The 15,239-nt window shown below is 44.4% G+C and overlaps 2 protein-coding genes across 2 annotated transcripts; one reads left to right on the forward strand and one right to left on the reverse strand.

Moving 5' to 3' along the window:
• The first annotated feature begins 72 nt into the window (after positions 1 to 72).
• LOC121179402 (cytochrome b561 domain-containing protein 1) lies at positions 73 to 6,140 on the forward strand. Its single transcript, XM_041034230.1, has 3 exons — positions 73 to 1,007; positions 1,566 to 1,603; positions 3,901 to 6,140. The coding sequence occupies exons 1-3, from the start codon at positions 851 to 853 to the stop codon at positions 4,405 to 4,407; spliced, it is 702 nt and encodes a 233-aa protein (XP_040890164.1). The 5' UTR covers positions 73 to 850; the 3' UTR covers positions 4,408 to 6,140.
• Positions 6,078 to 14,648, reverse strand: zbtb40 (zinc finger and BTB domain containing 40). Its single transcript, XM_041034228.1, has 12 exons — positions 14,566 to 14,648; positions 13,735 to 13,927; positions 12,588 to 13,021; positions 12,242 to 12,435; positions 11,415 to 11,637; positions 10,902 to 11,279; positions 10,195 to 10,401; positions 9,905 to 10,069; positions 9,434 to 9,648; positions 9,100 to 9,256; positions 7,619 to 7,866; positions 6,078 to 7,438 (listed from the first exon to the last, which is right to left on the reverse strand). The coding sequence occupies exons 2-12, from the start codon at positions 13,884 to 13,886 to the stop codon at positions 7,223 to 7,225; spliced, it is 2,589 nt and encodes an 862-aa protein (XP_040890162.1). The 5' UTR covers positions 13,887 to 13,927; positions 14,566 to 14,648; the 3' UTR covers positions 6,078 to 7,222.
• Between the last annotated feature and the right edge of the window lie 591 nt (positions 14,649 to 15,239).

Consider the following 15,239-nt stretch of genomic DNA (forward strand, 5'->3'; position numbering starts at 1 on the left):
CCCCTGAAAAGCAGGAAATAGAAGGGAAGCATCTCACTCCTCTTACTCTTCGGTGTTGACAAAGACCCAAACCAGGAAGTGGAGGACGAGCCGCCAGCAGAGAATATTAGAGCTTTACCAATCTTAAATACTTGGTAGCGTTGCATTATTTTTGGATGAGCAGCTGTAAGCCGGCTGGACCTTTTGGTTTCAGAAGCTGTGGGAGCTGCATGGGAGATGTTTAAATACTCAGCCTAGCTGACAGTAAGAGAAGCGGTGTCAAAAGCCAGTGTGAGAAACCGGAGGAGACACGGTTTCACTGCTCACGGTGACGTTTCTGCATCTCGTTTTTTTTAATCCGCAGCTGGGCTTCGTTTAGCTCGGAGGGATTAACAGCTCCTGCTCTGTCAAGTCGGCGAAAACTAGACTACGACTGGAAGTTAATACAGTTTGAATTCAGAGCAATCGTTTTAAAAAAAACGTATTCTTTAATCGTATTGGACAAAAATTTCTCTTCAAAATAGAAGAGGCAATATAGGACAATGGTCCACTGAACCGTCCTCTTTATTATGTATACGTCCATTGCACGTGTCTGCTGTTCTGTTTGCGTTATTTGATTGCTTTACCGGGACGTATAATTTGAAAAACCACACACCGGAAGCAGTGTTCGTCGTGAGTGTGTGTAACCTGACTGAGGTCGCGGTTCTCGGATCTCCTGTCGATCCTGTACGTCGGGTTTTCCTGCTTCATAACAACGTTGATTATGGAGCTCGCGCGGTGTCTCGGCAGCACGCGTGCCGCGTCTTTCCGTCTCAGAGCCCCGTCTGCACGCGCCGGATCCAGCAGGTAGCTGGGCAGGTGGGTCAGCGGCATGCCGTCCGATGTGGAGTACAGCCCCGTAGGTGAGGGGCTGGGGATGCGTGACTTCTGGCTGTACGTGTGGCTGCGGAGGGCGGCGGTGATAGCGGCTCATGTCACCGGCCTGGGCCTGACCCTCATCATCTCCCTGCTGTCCAGACCTGGAACCAGTGAGTGGATATATTGCTATGTTTGGAGCGACCAATGATTTTAATACATGGTCTAGATTTCCTATCATATCAGAAATATTTTTTCATTACAACAGCTATAATTTCATTAGTTTATGCGTATATGCTTTTATAGTAATCAGTTGCTTTTTTTTTTTTTTTTAGATAAACACACTTTTATATTCTTAGTTCCTGTCTCTCTGAAACTAATGTAAAATGAATGCATTCTCCTCCAGCTATAATAAAAGTACCTCACTAAATTTTAGTGATCCGTGTTTGTGGCTTTGTAGGTTTTTTTTTTTTTTTTTTTATTAAAGGTGTACTGTTCCTTTAATCATATAACCATTGTTTTCATTACCAACCCACCTTTGCATCTTTAAAAATAGAAAAGTGTATGAGTTTCCATGCAGGCAGTACAAGCTGGATAGAAACAAAGGTTTACTTTCTCTAATGTGGAAACACGATTAGTTGAGTGACCATTCAACAGTCTAGTCATCAGTGAACTTTCTTTTGGTTCGTTTTGAACTGTAAGATGCTGACTGGTGTTTCTCTTTGTTCCAGGTCTGTTTTCTTGGCATCCAGTGTGTATGTCTGTTGCAGTAAGTTAACACTCACCTTCACACAGACACACACACACACACACACACACTCCTCCTCAGTAGTCTGATGTGATCGTGAGTTCAGTTCGTCACAGCTGGCAGGCTGTGGGCTGCCTTCTCATTCTTTACTGTGGTGAAATCTGACAGCGTTTTGATGTTGGTGTGTAGCTTGTCTCAGTCTCTGACAGTTTCTATTCAGCCAAGTGTTTTGGGGCTGTGTGCATTCATCTTGTCATCTTGAGTACAGTGTCATCAAATACTTACTGTATTTGGCAGTATATAGTTTATGTAGCTGTTCCATGAAACTTGTAACCTGTTCACGTCGTCAGTGATGAATTCGGGGTCTTAAGGCGTTTCGGGTCCCAACATCAGACACCCTCACCCGGGAGACCCAGTCGGTGATGACTGAGCCCTGACTTGTGACCAGGTAGCACATTATGCCACGCTGTCGCCCTCTTCAACCAGAGCCAAAGGGAAGCCTTTCAGCGGCTTCCAAGATTTTCATAAAGGCTCCTCATCTTTGCATCCCACATATCCCCAAGAGTCTAGGACCTAGTGTAGAGACTGGCCCACAGAGCCCCTGCAGCTCACTTCATCCAGCTCACAGCGGGCCTTCCATACATTCCTCCAACATTCAACTGCCACACCTGGCTCTCCTCCTTTTGTGCTTCTCATCCCTCCCCAGCACTCACACTTATTGATCCCCCTCTGTCCCCCTCTGTACTTCCTCTGTGTGCCCTCTTGGATCTGGTGGATCCTCTTGGTTTTTTGCAGACCTCTATGCATCTGCAGACTGCGGTTGTAGTTGTTTGCTCCTTAGCTTCAGTCTTTACTCATATATAATTTATATTAATAAATATAAAATACTTAAAAATATATCTTTATTTTTGTTTGTTTTTTTCATGATAGTTATTACTAACAGATAAATAATAATTTATATAATATGCTTATGTGTTTTAACATAAGCAGATTAAATATAAACAACAAAAGAAAACAGTAAATGATTTGGTCAGTACTCTGACAGCTCTCAGCACACTTTTACCTTCACACCCTCTGCTCTTTGTGTCTCCTTCTTTCCACTGTGAATAATAGATTGGGAGGGGGGGTTGTTGGGAGGAGGGATTGCTGACACTAATGACTGTGTTGCATCACTGTGTCAGATATTGTGTTACAAACTGACCTGAAATATGCTCACAGACAGCAGCTTTTCACATGGGGATGTTGGGATCCTGTCAGAAACGGCAGTCCTGGGGTGTTACCGACAGAAACAACTGCTCCCTGCGAACGTTTGATTGATTTGATTGACACGCCTGCTGCTTTTCTTCCATAGAAATGAATTCAAAGCAGATACAATAGAAGCCTATTTATGACTCATTGTTCATTTTGTCCACACACACACTGTTGATTGGCAAGAAGTCCTGCGGTTAAATATAGGTCACACATACAGTGCCTTGCAGAAGTATTCATACCCTTTGAACTTTTCCACATTTTCTCACGTTACAACCACAAACTTAAATGTATTTTATTGGGATTTTATGTGATAGACCAACATAAAGTGGCGGATAAAATGATACTTTGTGTTCAAGATTTTTTACAGATAAAAATCTGAAAAGTGTGGCGTGCATATGTATTCAGCCCCCTTTACTCTGCGTGATTGCTGAGCTGTGGGAACGACGCAGTGTCACTGCAAAGAAACCCAGCAGAGTAAAGAAACATGAGCGGTCAGGTGGTCAGACTGTAAACAAACCTGAAATGATTACTCAGACTGTCTGTGTCAGTCCTCTCTGTTCAACCTCGACCTGACGTACGTATGGTAGATGTGTGTTTCTGGTGCAGTGAGGGATTGTTAGCGACATTTCAGGTGAACTCAGGAGTACCACAAACCACAAAGCATGAAGCGCAAGACCCACGTTGCAATAGACTGGAATTACCCTTTAATTCACACCAGTTAAACTAACCCGAAATGCACAGGATGACCTGAAATAAGAAATGAATGAACACACTCTTGATCTCCACCTCATCCTTTGTGATATTAGTTTACTTCATTTAAACTAAAAATAAGAAAGTCTGCTTTCAGTCTGCTACTGATGAACTTATCAGAGATACACTTAACAAAATGAGTTTGTTATGGGTATATTTGGCCTGGACATATACTTTTGATTAAGATATACTTCAAACATGAAACATGATGTATTCTCACCTGATTCAGAATAATTGATCTATAAATATAACACATTTGTTGTTAATGCTGAGTTTATCTTATCGTGCGGCTGATTTTCTCTTCCCTCCTCCTGCAGTACTGCCTGTGTATGACCGAAGGCATCCTCCTCTTCTCAGTGGAGGGATCTCCCTTCTGCTTCAAATCTCGTAAAGGTAAAGTCCGTCTCCACTGGTTCTGTCAAGCTCTGGTCCTGATAGCTTCGGCCACCGGGCTGGGCTTCATGGTGGCCAGCAAGAACGTCTCAGAGCGCCCCCACCTGGTCAGCTGGCACAGCCTGCTGGGCGTCTGCACCCTGGCTGCCACCGTGCTCCAAGCGGCCTGCGGTATCTGCGTGATCTTCCCCAAGCTGCTCCGCCTCTCCTCCTCTCTGCCCAAGCTGAAGCTGTACCACGCCACCTGTGGCCTGGTGGTCTACCTGCTGGCCACAGTGACCGTGGTGCTGGCCATGTTCTCAGACTGGTTCCAGGCCACGGTGAAAGGGGTGGCCTGGTGGGCCTTCCTCCTGCTGCCCCTCTTCCCTGCCCTGGTAGTGATGAACCAGCTCACTAATGCCTACCTGCCCCGCAAGAAGATCACCAGCTAGGAAGCACAGAGGACGAGGAGACAGACTCGCTTTATTCAGTCAGTGGCCATGTTGGATTTTACATTGTGGTGGAAGCACGAGTCCTCAGCCAAAGCAGCTTTTGAAAATTATATAGCTAAAGCAAAAGGCTTCATGCACTGTTCGTCCCACAGATCAGAGAGGACAGAAACATTAAACCACAGATTTCTGAAGGGAGGTTTTGCACATTAGCTTTTTAGTCAGTCACTGGAGCCAGAGTGTGAGCGAAGCCTCACACACCACATTCAGATTATTGATTTGAGCACACACACATTATTCATCTTCTCCGCTCAGGTGAACGTGTGAGGTTTATGAATATAGATTTTCTGAAATCTTACCCCTGATACCTCCTGGACTCCTGCACTGCAGCTTCAGACACTTCAGAGTCCTGCTAAAACACTGCACAACGTGTGTGTGTGTGTGTGATGTAAACACACATGAAGCCCAGGGCACAACAGAAGATGATTATCCTGACGAATCCACCCTGGAGCTGGAGCTGGTGGACACCTCTGGTCTGCTACTGCTGAACTAGCATTGCCTCTAGAGCAACAGTCTCTAAACTGGTCTCTGAAGGAAGCTTCAGCCATGAAGGTGCAGTGGATGATTCTACACCAGCCTCTAAATTCTATTTATTTATTCAGTGAGGATGTTTTTCCACTTGAGTCAGTTTTGGCTGCTACGAGAAGCATTTTAGCATTAAATCGATACCAGTATCAATATCCATCAATCTGCAGCTTTTCTAAGCCTCTTTTAGCTCATTGTTTTGGTTTTATGACGTTTGCTGTTCGATTTAGTCTCATTTCTCCCACTACACCACTTGCTCAGCACCACCCAGCAGACAGACAGACAGACAGACAGACAGACAGCTGCCACTAGCTGGTGACAGAAAACTGAACATTCAGCAGCTGGAGACAGATGTTTTCCTCAGGAGAACAAAAAGAAGCTAAAAGAAGATTGAATATTGGATTTATAATCAAGTTGACATTAACAGATCCAAACGAACACTAGCATTGCTCTGTGCCTGCTGAGTGTGTGTAAGTATGAATGGAAGCTGGAATAGTTTTATTAGGCGATGAAAGTTTTTGATTTTTTAAAATAAATCTGTTAAAATTGATCAGTTTAAAACGTCAGTTTTATCCATTTCAAATTAAATCTGCAACAGAGTGTGAACTGTGAAAAACTACACAAGCTACAGTCACTTCTGTCAGCATGTACCTGTGACTGTGTCTTTTAAGTGGTACCATCAATTCAAATATTCATTTCCACCTGTGTCCACACATTCAAACCATCACACTGAGATAACCCTAACCCAAACAGTTTGCTCCTCAGAGAAGCAGCTGCAGATTTTCTGCTTTCAGGTCAGAAGAATCAGGACAACACTTAGTGGGACAGATAAATGTGGACTTTTTTTTCCCATGGTGTTAGAGAACGTGGTGGACAAAGACCTATTGGATGTCCTGGTCCTGCAGGCAGAGTGAGCAGGCTGGGGGAACTAAATGTGTCTGTAATTCAATAAACAGTGAAAGATGATTCAACGCACTTTATCTATGAGAGTGAATTTAATGATGGGAAACTGTAATAACACTAAGCAATAAAGCACATTCAGACTTCAGCTCCAAACGAAATATGTATTTATGCTGAAGTGAAATTAAAATGTGGTTAAATAAAATGAACACACTTCAGCTTAATACTCAGGATTTTATTCATTCGAGTCTGTTCAGAGTGTGTGAGGGAACCAGGGTGGAGACTGTGGGTTTATATTTATCCAATTTAGCAATGAACAAATGAATACATCTGATTTTTTTTTTTTTTTATTATTTGATTTTATTCCTAATGAGACAAATCCAACCTTTAATCACCCAATCCATTTTCACTGGTTTATCAGTCATTTCTGGATTCATGTATTTGTTTTAATGTTCCTGTTTAAACTGGACAGATGTGGACAGCGTGACACATCCATAAAAGTGTTTCAGAGTGCAGGAAACTGGAAGTTTCTCCAGCTGTAATTTTCCCTAACACTTAACAACACGCACACACACACACACGTTTCCTTTGTGTCCTAGCATCATTTGAAAACATAAAGCTGTGAATATTCTGTATTTTTAAGTGTTAACAAATTCCCACAGAAAGGCCAGAAACAGCAGTATGAACCCTTCCTGCTAACAGGTTATAGCAGGTGAATCAGAGCCTGATAGATCTTCTTCGTCTCAGCTGTTGTTTAAGTCTGCTGGATGTTCCTTCATCATCATGAACACACACTCTGTAGTTTTATTGTTAATCAGTCTCTCTCTGTCTCACACACAAACACACACACACCCAAATACACACTATAGCACCAAATGTGGATTCATGCACATCTGAATCCCCAACAAATGCATCTATTTCTTCCTCTAACGAACGAAGCCACTGAGCCTTTTTTTTAAATAAATAAAAATATTTTCAGTAGGACGGAGAGTGGGGAAGTCAGAAAGCTGGTTTTGGAAACAAACAAACCAACAAACAAACAAACATCTCTTGGTCAAAGAACTTTGGCGCCCTGCTCGTGAACGGACCCTCGCTGTGTCTGGGGGACGACCTTCATAAAGCAGCCTACATTTCTGTATGTAAACTAAAGTGAAACACACATTTCACCACATGTATTTCAAACAGCAAACAGCTCTACCAGAAAAAAGACTTGGAGCTTGTGAGTCAGTTCAGTCTTCTGCTGTAAGTTGTGTTAAAACGATCAGAAGAGACTATAAAACCATAAAGCTCGCTCAGTGTCCTTAGCCATCCTCCAGGGGTCAAAGTTCAGGGTTCAAGACTGAGGACCTGATGGTTTGTCCTCACAGATGAAGGTGACTGAGTTGTTCAGCAGGTCATACATGTTGACCTCCACCACCTCGGCTGACGAGTCGTCCTCTCTTCCACCCGCCAGAGCCACAAACACCTGCCGGGTGGCTTCCAGCTGTGTCTGCTCCTCCAAGACGACTGACTCCGCCCCCTCACCGCCTGTCGGCTCTGCTGAAATCACCTGATTGGACAGAGGAGTCGTATATTAGATGGTGCAGCACACTTCTACTGATGTCACCTTTTGGAGCTGTCAGTTCATTTCACTTAGTGAGCTGGAGAATATTTTTCACATTTAACAGCTGAAGGATGAGACTACATTTCCCATCTGCACTTGAGTGCGGCAGCATCAGAAACTCCTTACCGTGTGGGAGGTGGAGGCCTGCTCCTCCCCGGCCTCCTGCTCCTCCTGCGTCTCCATGTGGCAGGAGAGCAGGTGCTTCTGCAGCTCCAGCTGGGAGGTGCAGGCCAGGGAGCAGAGGGGGCAGCTGGACGCCTCGGTCGACATGCTGGTCTGGCCGACGTGCTGGGTGTTCACGTGCTCCTGAAACTCATCGCGTCCGACCAACGTGGCCGGGCAGTACGGACACTGCACCTCCGACGCTTCCAAGCCTGGAGCACGCATCAAACGAGATCAGTAAAGACAGCAAATCCCGTCAAGACTTCCCGAAAATCTCGACCCTTTGCTGCTGTGCAACCAGAACCAAGCTATCAAACACTCGCTGTGATACACTGACTTCCTCTCTGAATATAACCACTGCAACGTACAAGGATAAACTCCTGAAGATGAAGACACAGGAAATCCATGGATCCATCATCTATACCACTATCCTCTGACAGGTCACAGGGCTGACATGTAGAGACAAACAACCATTCACACTCATATTCACACCTATGGACTGTTTAGGTTAATTTAATTAACCTACTCTGCATGTGGACTGTGGGAGGAAGCTAGAAACGTGATTCACGATTCAAAATCCATATTAGCACTGTGACCACAGCAGGAAGGTTAATTACATCACAGAAACACAAACTGGTGAAACTGTAATCTTAACTTTTTTCTTTAATCCATCACAGTGAGCATCATTATTAATGAAGAATTTGAAAAGCCACATGATATAACCTTAAACACACACACACACACACACACACCGTCCTCTGTGATGGATTACCTAATTCTAGCTCTTAAGTCTGTCACTACTTAAATTACTGCAGTGAAATGAACAGTGAAAATCTAAAGTCTGTGAAATAAGAGTAACAAGTAACAACAAGTCCATCACAGCCAGACTCAGTCCCTCAGGCTCAGCCAATAGACCAGCTGTAAGGGGCCAGTGCAGTGTTTACAGGTGCAATAGAGTTGTGAATATGTCATGTTTGGGGAAACAGAAAAGCTACAGTTCTAAATGGATTTGTTTCATGTCCGATTATATATATTCTAGTTCAGATTATTCAGAGTGTGTCCTGGCCTGTGCAGGTGGAGCCCACAGTCAAGTTGCTGAACTGATGGATGATGTTTGCTGTTAAACTCCTCCACTACATTCGAACTACAGTGAAAACCAGCTCCTCCACTGCTGATTAAAAACATCATGTCTCTCTCCAACTCTCTCTCTGTGATCTCTCTAATCTCCCTCTTTAATCTCTTTTGAGTACAAAGCACAGGTGGATTAAATGCATGTGTGAGTTAAAGACATGGTATTGTTGGTTTTTACCATTTCCACAGCAGAAACATACCTGAAACAGCCTGAAGCTGAGCTCTAACAAAACATGCCTCCCGAGGCTAAACCATTTTGGTGGAGGGCCACGTTTGCCCCCCCCCCAACTCACCAGTAAAACCAGTGTCCTCACCTTGGTGCTCAGAAGCTTGATGCTTGGCCACACTGGCGGCACTGGGGAAGAACTTGAAACAAATGTCGCACTGGACCAGGGTCTTGAGCTGCCGGGTGTGGTTAGCAAACACATCGGGGTGGTTGGTCCTGTTGTGGTACCACAGGCCTGAGAGTTGCTACGGCAACAGAGTGAAGGACATACAGATGAAATATTAAATACGTCACACTTTACCATACTAATACCATACAGGAACATGCTTAATGACTACGGCTGCGGAGTACTGAAGACTGAAAAATGGACCATGACCTCAAACTGGTCTCAGAACCCGTGAGGCCGTACTTTCTTGTCCTACCTGGTACGACTTGTTGCAGAGGTCACAGCTGAAGGGCTTTGCTCCAGAGTGTGTGCCCTTGTGTTTCTCCAGGAGCACGGCGCTGGTGAACACTTTGCTGCACGTGGGACACTTGTGGAACTCCTTTGGGTGGAACTCCTGGATGTGCTGCCGATGTTCCTCCAGCGAGGAGAAGCTGAGGCAGCACTTCTGACAGTCATGGGGCTCAGACAGGTCTGACAGCGAGCAGGAGAGAGAGAACGCACGGTATGATGTCAAAGGAACATTAAGGAACCTTAGAAAGATTATCCAGGCAAACCCGTTTTTCACATGTTCTAATGTCATAAACACGGGAGAGAAAACTATTTAAATCAGACTTAGAAAACGGATCACCACAATGTGTCTCTCAGGGCTTCCGTAGACAGGACATAATGCAGACTTGGAAAATTTGCCTGAATGAGTGGTGTGAGTGGTGTCCTGTTGTGTTCTTACTGTGGAAAGTGTGCAGGTGGACAGTGAGTCCACTGGCCTGGCTGTAGCCTTTGCCGCATTCCCGACACACATACGGACGATCGCCGGTGTGTGTTCGCACATGACGCGTCAGCTCGATGGACTGGGCAAAGACGGCTTTGCAGTACTGACACACGTACATCTTCCCTAAACAACAAACAAAAAAAACAGGACGAGGTCATCGAAGATACGATCATGTTTGTGTTTAACAAAAAAAAAAAGAATCATCAAAGAGCTAAAACATAAACATCTTCTCCTCTGGTGTGCCTCACCCTCCGAGTGTTTCTTCTTGGTGTGGTATGCGAGTGCAGCAGCCACGCTGAAGCTCATGTCACAGTGTTTGCAGTGGTAGGGTTTCTCCCCCGTGTGCAGCCGCATGTGATTCTTCAGAGACGAGTTGGCGCCGAACTTTGCGCCACATTCCTCGCACGCAAACGGCTTTTCCTCAAAGTGCTCTGTTCGTTTGTGGTAAATCATACCTGGAACACGACCAAAAAAAAAAAAAGGAGGGAGCACAAACATGATGACCAACATCTAAATCTAAATCTAATTTTAAAATGAGACACTGAAGTACAGTACTTTGAGAGTTGAGGCCATTTCCTGTTAGCACAAGTAGAACATCAGACAAATCTGACATTCTACTTTAGTAAGAGTCTTTATCCACATTCCCAACTTGGGAAATCACTCCCATCTCCAGAGGTGTCTGGTCAGGAATTCCAAGGAGACGATGGTCACTCGAGACGGGCACACAGATTCAGCGGGAGGAGAGATTATTAGCTAACACTTCAAGACAGTGGGCTTATTTGGACAAAAATGGAAAACGTCTCGTGCCAGACCTTCGTGTGGGATGCAACTCCTACAAGAAGAACACATCCTGTCTCCACAGAAACTGTCGCAACTTTTACGTTTTTTTTTTTAACAATTTCCTAATGAGTTAAGGAAACAGGCTTTACTCTCCCCGGACCAGCCCCATTCTCACCTGATGGGTGGGCGAAGGTGCGTCCACAGAGGTCGCAGGCCACCTTCTTCTTGGTCCGTGCGCCGTTGCGGTGAGCCTCGGCCCGATGGCGCTGCAGGGCCCGCAGGTTGGGCAGCTTCTTGGGGCACTGCGGGCACTGCTGCTCGCCCTCCTGAGACATGGGGCAACGCTTCACGTGGGCCAGCATTCGACACTTGTAGGCAAAATCCTTCTGACACCAGCGACAGGCGTAGGACTTGGAGGAGGAAGAAGGGGGGAGGGGGGAGGACTCTGCTATAGCTTCTGTATCTTTGTCATCGTCTTCAGTCTCCTCCTTACTGTTTTCCTCCTCTCCCTCATTTTCTTGGCTCTTGGTGCCGTTCTGCTGTTCTGATTCGGCTGTAGGAGGACAGAAAAAAACATGTTAAACATGACAGCAGTGTCATGAATACAAATGCTTTGAACGACAGTTGAAAACAGATTTTGTGAAAGCTGACATTTTTTTTTAAATGGATAGAGAAGATGTCCCCTCACACAGAGTCGCAGAGTGATTTTCCTTATCTCTAGTTTGGGAGTTCCTCTCCACCTCCTCCAGCAGAGATGCCAGTGATGGAGGGAAAGAGGAAGATGTTTCCTGGTGGACAGTCCGGAGCAGCCTGAAGAGATCTCCCTCGCTGAGCTGCCCCGCCTTCACTCTGCTCATCAGCTTCTCCACCGCTGAGCTGGGATCGGCCTCCTCACAGCACTGACACACAACCTGGCGGGAAGAAAAAAAAAAAAAGCAGCATCTTATATATATCTATTAGAGACAAAGCTTTATTCTTTCATTTGACATGTTTTATAAGAATATTTTATCATATTGTAATAAGAAGACTCCCTGTTTTCTGATGTGTTTTGTTTTAACTTGCTGTTTTCTGCTGATGCAAACATATTAAGCCCCTTCAGGCTAATTCATCATTTGTGATACTGGGCTCAGGAAGGTAGAGCAGGTTGTCCACAAATCAGAAGGTTCGATCCCCGCCTCCTCCGGTCCATTACCCCCAATGTGTGTCTGTTTGTCTGTTGTGCGTTTGCACTGTATGAATGGGTGAATGTGACTTGTGGTGTGAAAGTGCTGTGAGTGTCAGTACTAACTTATGCCACATTACAATACAGTCTTCATTGAATTCTGACATTATGCTGTTGCTTAATTAAAGAAGTGAATCTGCAGTCAAATTACCCTACTTTTAAAATAAGCACTACATTAAATTGGAGGCGACTGATGTGATCATGTATGGAGATCCAGTAAGTAACCAGAAAAGGTTAAAGTTTGGGACACCATGCTGAAGATATTTTAATTGTAGCTAGAAAAACGTTTGTACCTGTCTGACATGTTCATCCAGGCAGCTCTGTGCTGCCTCGCTCAGCAGCTTCAGGACAGAGGACATGTTAGCGAGGAGTTTCACCAGCTGAGAGGAATGTTCCAGGAGACCGGTGACAGACTCGCTGAATACTTTAGCTGCCGTGGTGCTGTTTTCTTCCACTACACCTCCTGAGGATTTGTCTTCCTCGGGCCCTGTGTACAAAATGGAATGACAGGAAGTGTTAGGACAGCAGGCTGTACAACTGTGCCTAATAAACTGGTAACTCAGTGTATTTGTGCCTTCAACACGTTTGTAAATTTTCCCACAAGCACAACTTTTGACCCGCTACGCAGCTGGAACTGACCTGAGGACTCAGAGGGCTCCACACAGGCTTTTTTACACGGTGGTTCCTCTGCGTCGTCACTGCCGCCCTGACAGCTTTCCTCCTGCAGATCAGCCTGGAGCTCTGACTGGTCTGAAGTAGACTCATCCTTGTTGGATGAGGCTGAACTGTCAGGGTTCGCGGTCTGGGCTTTGCAGATCGTACTGAGGGTGGACGTCTTTGTCGAAAAGACCGGGGCCGCCGGCCGCTGGCTCACAAGGCTGGTGAGGACGTTTTTAAAGCCGACGGCCACGTCAAACATCTGCAGGCTGTCTGCAGCGGCGACAATGCGACTGACGTTGTGTTTGCCCAGAGGAAGCTTTCCAGTGTAAACCATGTTCAGCAGACAGCCAAACTCCTGTGAGGAAACCAAGTCCGTGTCGATGGAAATGGTGTCAGAGGTATCCAGGAGAGACCTGACAGAGGTGAAGACAATTTTATTTCTGTTCAAGTTCCCAATTTAAAAAAAGTCACTGTTTCTATTCTGATGTTCCCACAACTTTTTGCAAGCACTTTGAAGAAGACCAAAAAGACTCTGAGGAAATGTTTGACATATCAACTGGTAATGACAATAATCATTAGTTGCAATTTTACATGAGGCCTTTTTTTTGGTAAGATTTGCATCGATGAAGCTTGAGACTGGACATTGACTTGCAACTTTGACAAGACATTCACATTACAAACACATGAAATGCTGACAAAATGCTGCATAATAAACATGATATTTTTCATAACTGTACTGTATATTAAATCTATAAAAAAGTTAACATTTGATGATTTTCTGATTGTTAGATGAGAAGAACTTTCATCACAGTGAAACATATTCGCTGTCCATAGACTTACTGTATGTGTTTATATTGTGTGTAATGCAAACAGTATTACTGGTTTGCTGGTGGGATTTTGCACCAAAGTTATAAAAAAAATAAAAGAAACATTTAAATGTATGCAATCAGACACATAAAGGCACATTTAAATGTTTCTTTATGTGCCTTTATGTGTCTTAAATGTATGCAACCAATCAGGCGCATAAAGGAAAAGCGGTTGCTTATCTTGCATGACCCGTCAAATACTTCACTTTAATGAAGCACCTTCAAAACCAAACTTTCATTAAATTCCATTCCCACTCTACCTGAAGAGCATGCTGGAGGCAGCCAGCACCAGTTTGTGTGCACGGTGAGGGCTGTCTCCCACCAGGATGGTGCAGTCACAGTAGAGGCCCTCTTTCCTCAGGTCCCACAGCTGCTGCATCAGCTGGCTGCTGTAGTTGGGTAGCTCCATCATCTCTGTTAGATGGTCTGGAGGAGCAGACTGCTCTGCTCTTTCTTTTATGGAAGGAACATAATGCAAAGCTCAGTTCACAAATGGGAATTTTAAAGTCAGCAACATGTACTGTATACAAAGCAGCCTGAAAACTGAGCATATCGTTATTTTGGATGTACTATATAGTTAAGTTGAGCGTTGTGAATTGAGTTTGAATGGTTGATGCCACCGGCCTCTGTGTTCTACAGCCGGCTATGGGAACAGGAGGGGAACAAGTCAAGTGCTTTCAGTTGGAACTGCTCTTATTTTTACTGTGGAATCTGAGTTATGTGCCTGTGACAATAAGCAGTCCCGCGTGCATTTCTTTTAACTTTTTTGGCATACGACACACGAATAGTGTCATACCAGATATTTTGTACGTTACTCTGTTTTCGAAACGTTACAAACTACGTGGTTAGCGTACAGCTTTAGAAAACTAACGTTCACCCGCTCTTCAGTTAGTGTGTACAAGATAATAAACAAGCTAACCAGCTCGAGCGGGATATCCATCACTAGCTTTAGCTGCGCATGCTAATGTCATCTAGAGAAGATAACTAATGTGAAGTCAGGGAAAGTCGTTGGGATACAAGAGCAGTTATTCTCTGAATAAACCCCTGACGGCCGCCCCACATGCAGCTTCCACTCAGTCGATGTCTTTTACCTTGAGTAATTCAAATGATCCGTCTCTTTATTTAAACTTCTCTGCTGAACAAATCTGCTGTGCGCAATAAAGCTTGGGCGTTTTGAAAATGGCGACAGGCGGTGCGTCGACTAAATGGGGACGGTTCCGGTTAAGGAACAGTCTGTTACACGAGTTAGATTTTCAGTTTTTCCTGGTATAAAACTGTCAAGTAAAACTGTCACATAAATTAATTCCGAATACATTAGGAAGTAGACCTGACGCTAGCTTGATTCAGTTTATTCCAGCTGCGACGGCAGACAGCTGGGCTCAACCTAAAAGCAGCCATCAGCGGTTCATGATTAAGCTTCAGGGAGCACTACCTTAGCTCCTTCCGCAACCAGAACTAAGAATTAAGTACTTTAATTTAAATTTCAACAGTTAATGTAAATTATGTTATGTAAAAAAAAAAAAAAAGAGTCTCAGTACAAATACCAAACATGGGTTCACATATTTAAAAACAATAGAAACTCAGTGTAGAACAGCCTTTATTGTCATTGGACAATATGTCCAACGAAATTACAAGGATGTGTAGTCATAGTAAAGGAAAAAATATCAGGAAACAAAATCCTTTTTTTTTTCATATTCACAAGAGCACAGCAAATGATCATGGCTGTATTTACCCACTTGAGGGCCCTGGGGAAAAACTTAGCACT

This window comes from Toxotes jaculatrix, chromosome 3 (assembly GCF_017976425.1).
Source record: "Toxotes jaculatrix isolate fToxJac2 chromosome 3, fToxJac2.pri, whole genome shotgun sequence".
Classification (NCBI taxonomy): Eukaryota; Metazoa; Chordata; class Actinopteri; family Toxotidae; genus Toxotes; species Toxotes jaculatrix.

Bases quoted from the DNA above. Each gene is read 5' to 3' on its own strand.
- LOC121179402 (XM_041034230.1), top strand. From the start codon at position 851: ATGCCGTCCGATGTGGAGTACAGCCCCGTAGGTGAGGGGCTGGGGATG. The intron at 1,008-1,565 runs GTGAGTGGATAT...TCTTTGTTCCAG, and splicing joins GCTGTCCAGACCTGGAACCA to GTCTGTTTTCTTGGCATCCA. The intron at 1,604-3,900 runs GTAAGTTAACAC...CTCCTCCTGCAG, and splicing joins CAGTGTGTATGTCTGTTGCA to TACTGCCTGTGTATGACCGA.
- zbtb40 (XM_041034228.1), bottom strand. From the start codon at position 13,886: ATGATGGAGCTACCCAACTACAGCAGCCAGCTGATGCAGCAGCTGTGG. The intron at 11,280-11,414 runs GTGAGGGGACAT...GTCCTCCTACAG, and splicing joins AAATCACTCTGCGACTCTGT to CCGAATCAGAACAGCAGAAC. The intron at 10,402-10,901 runs GTGAGAATGGGG...GTCGTGTTCCAG, and splicing joins CACCTTCGCCCACCCATCAG to GTATGATTTACCACAAACGA.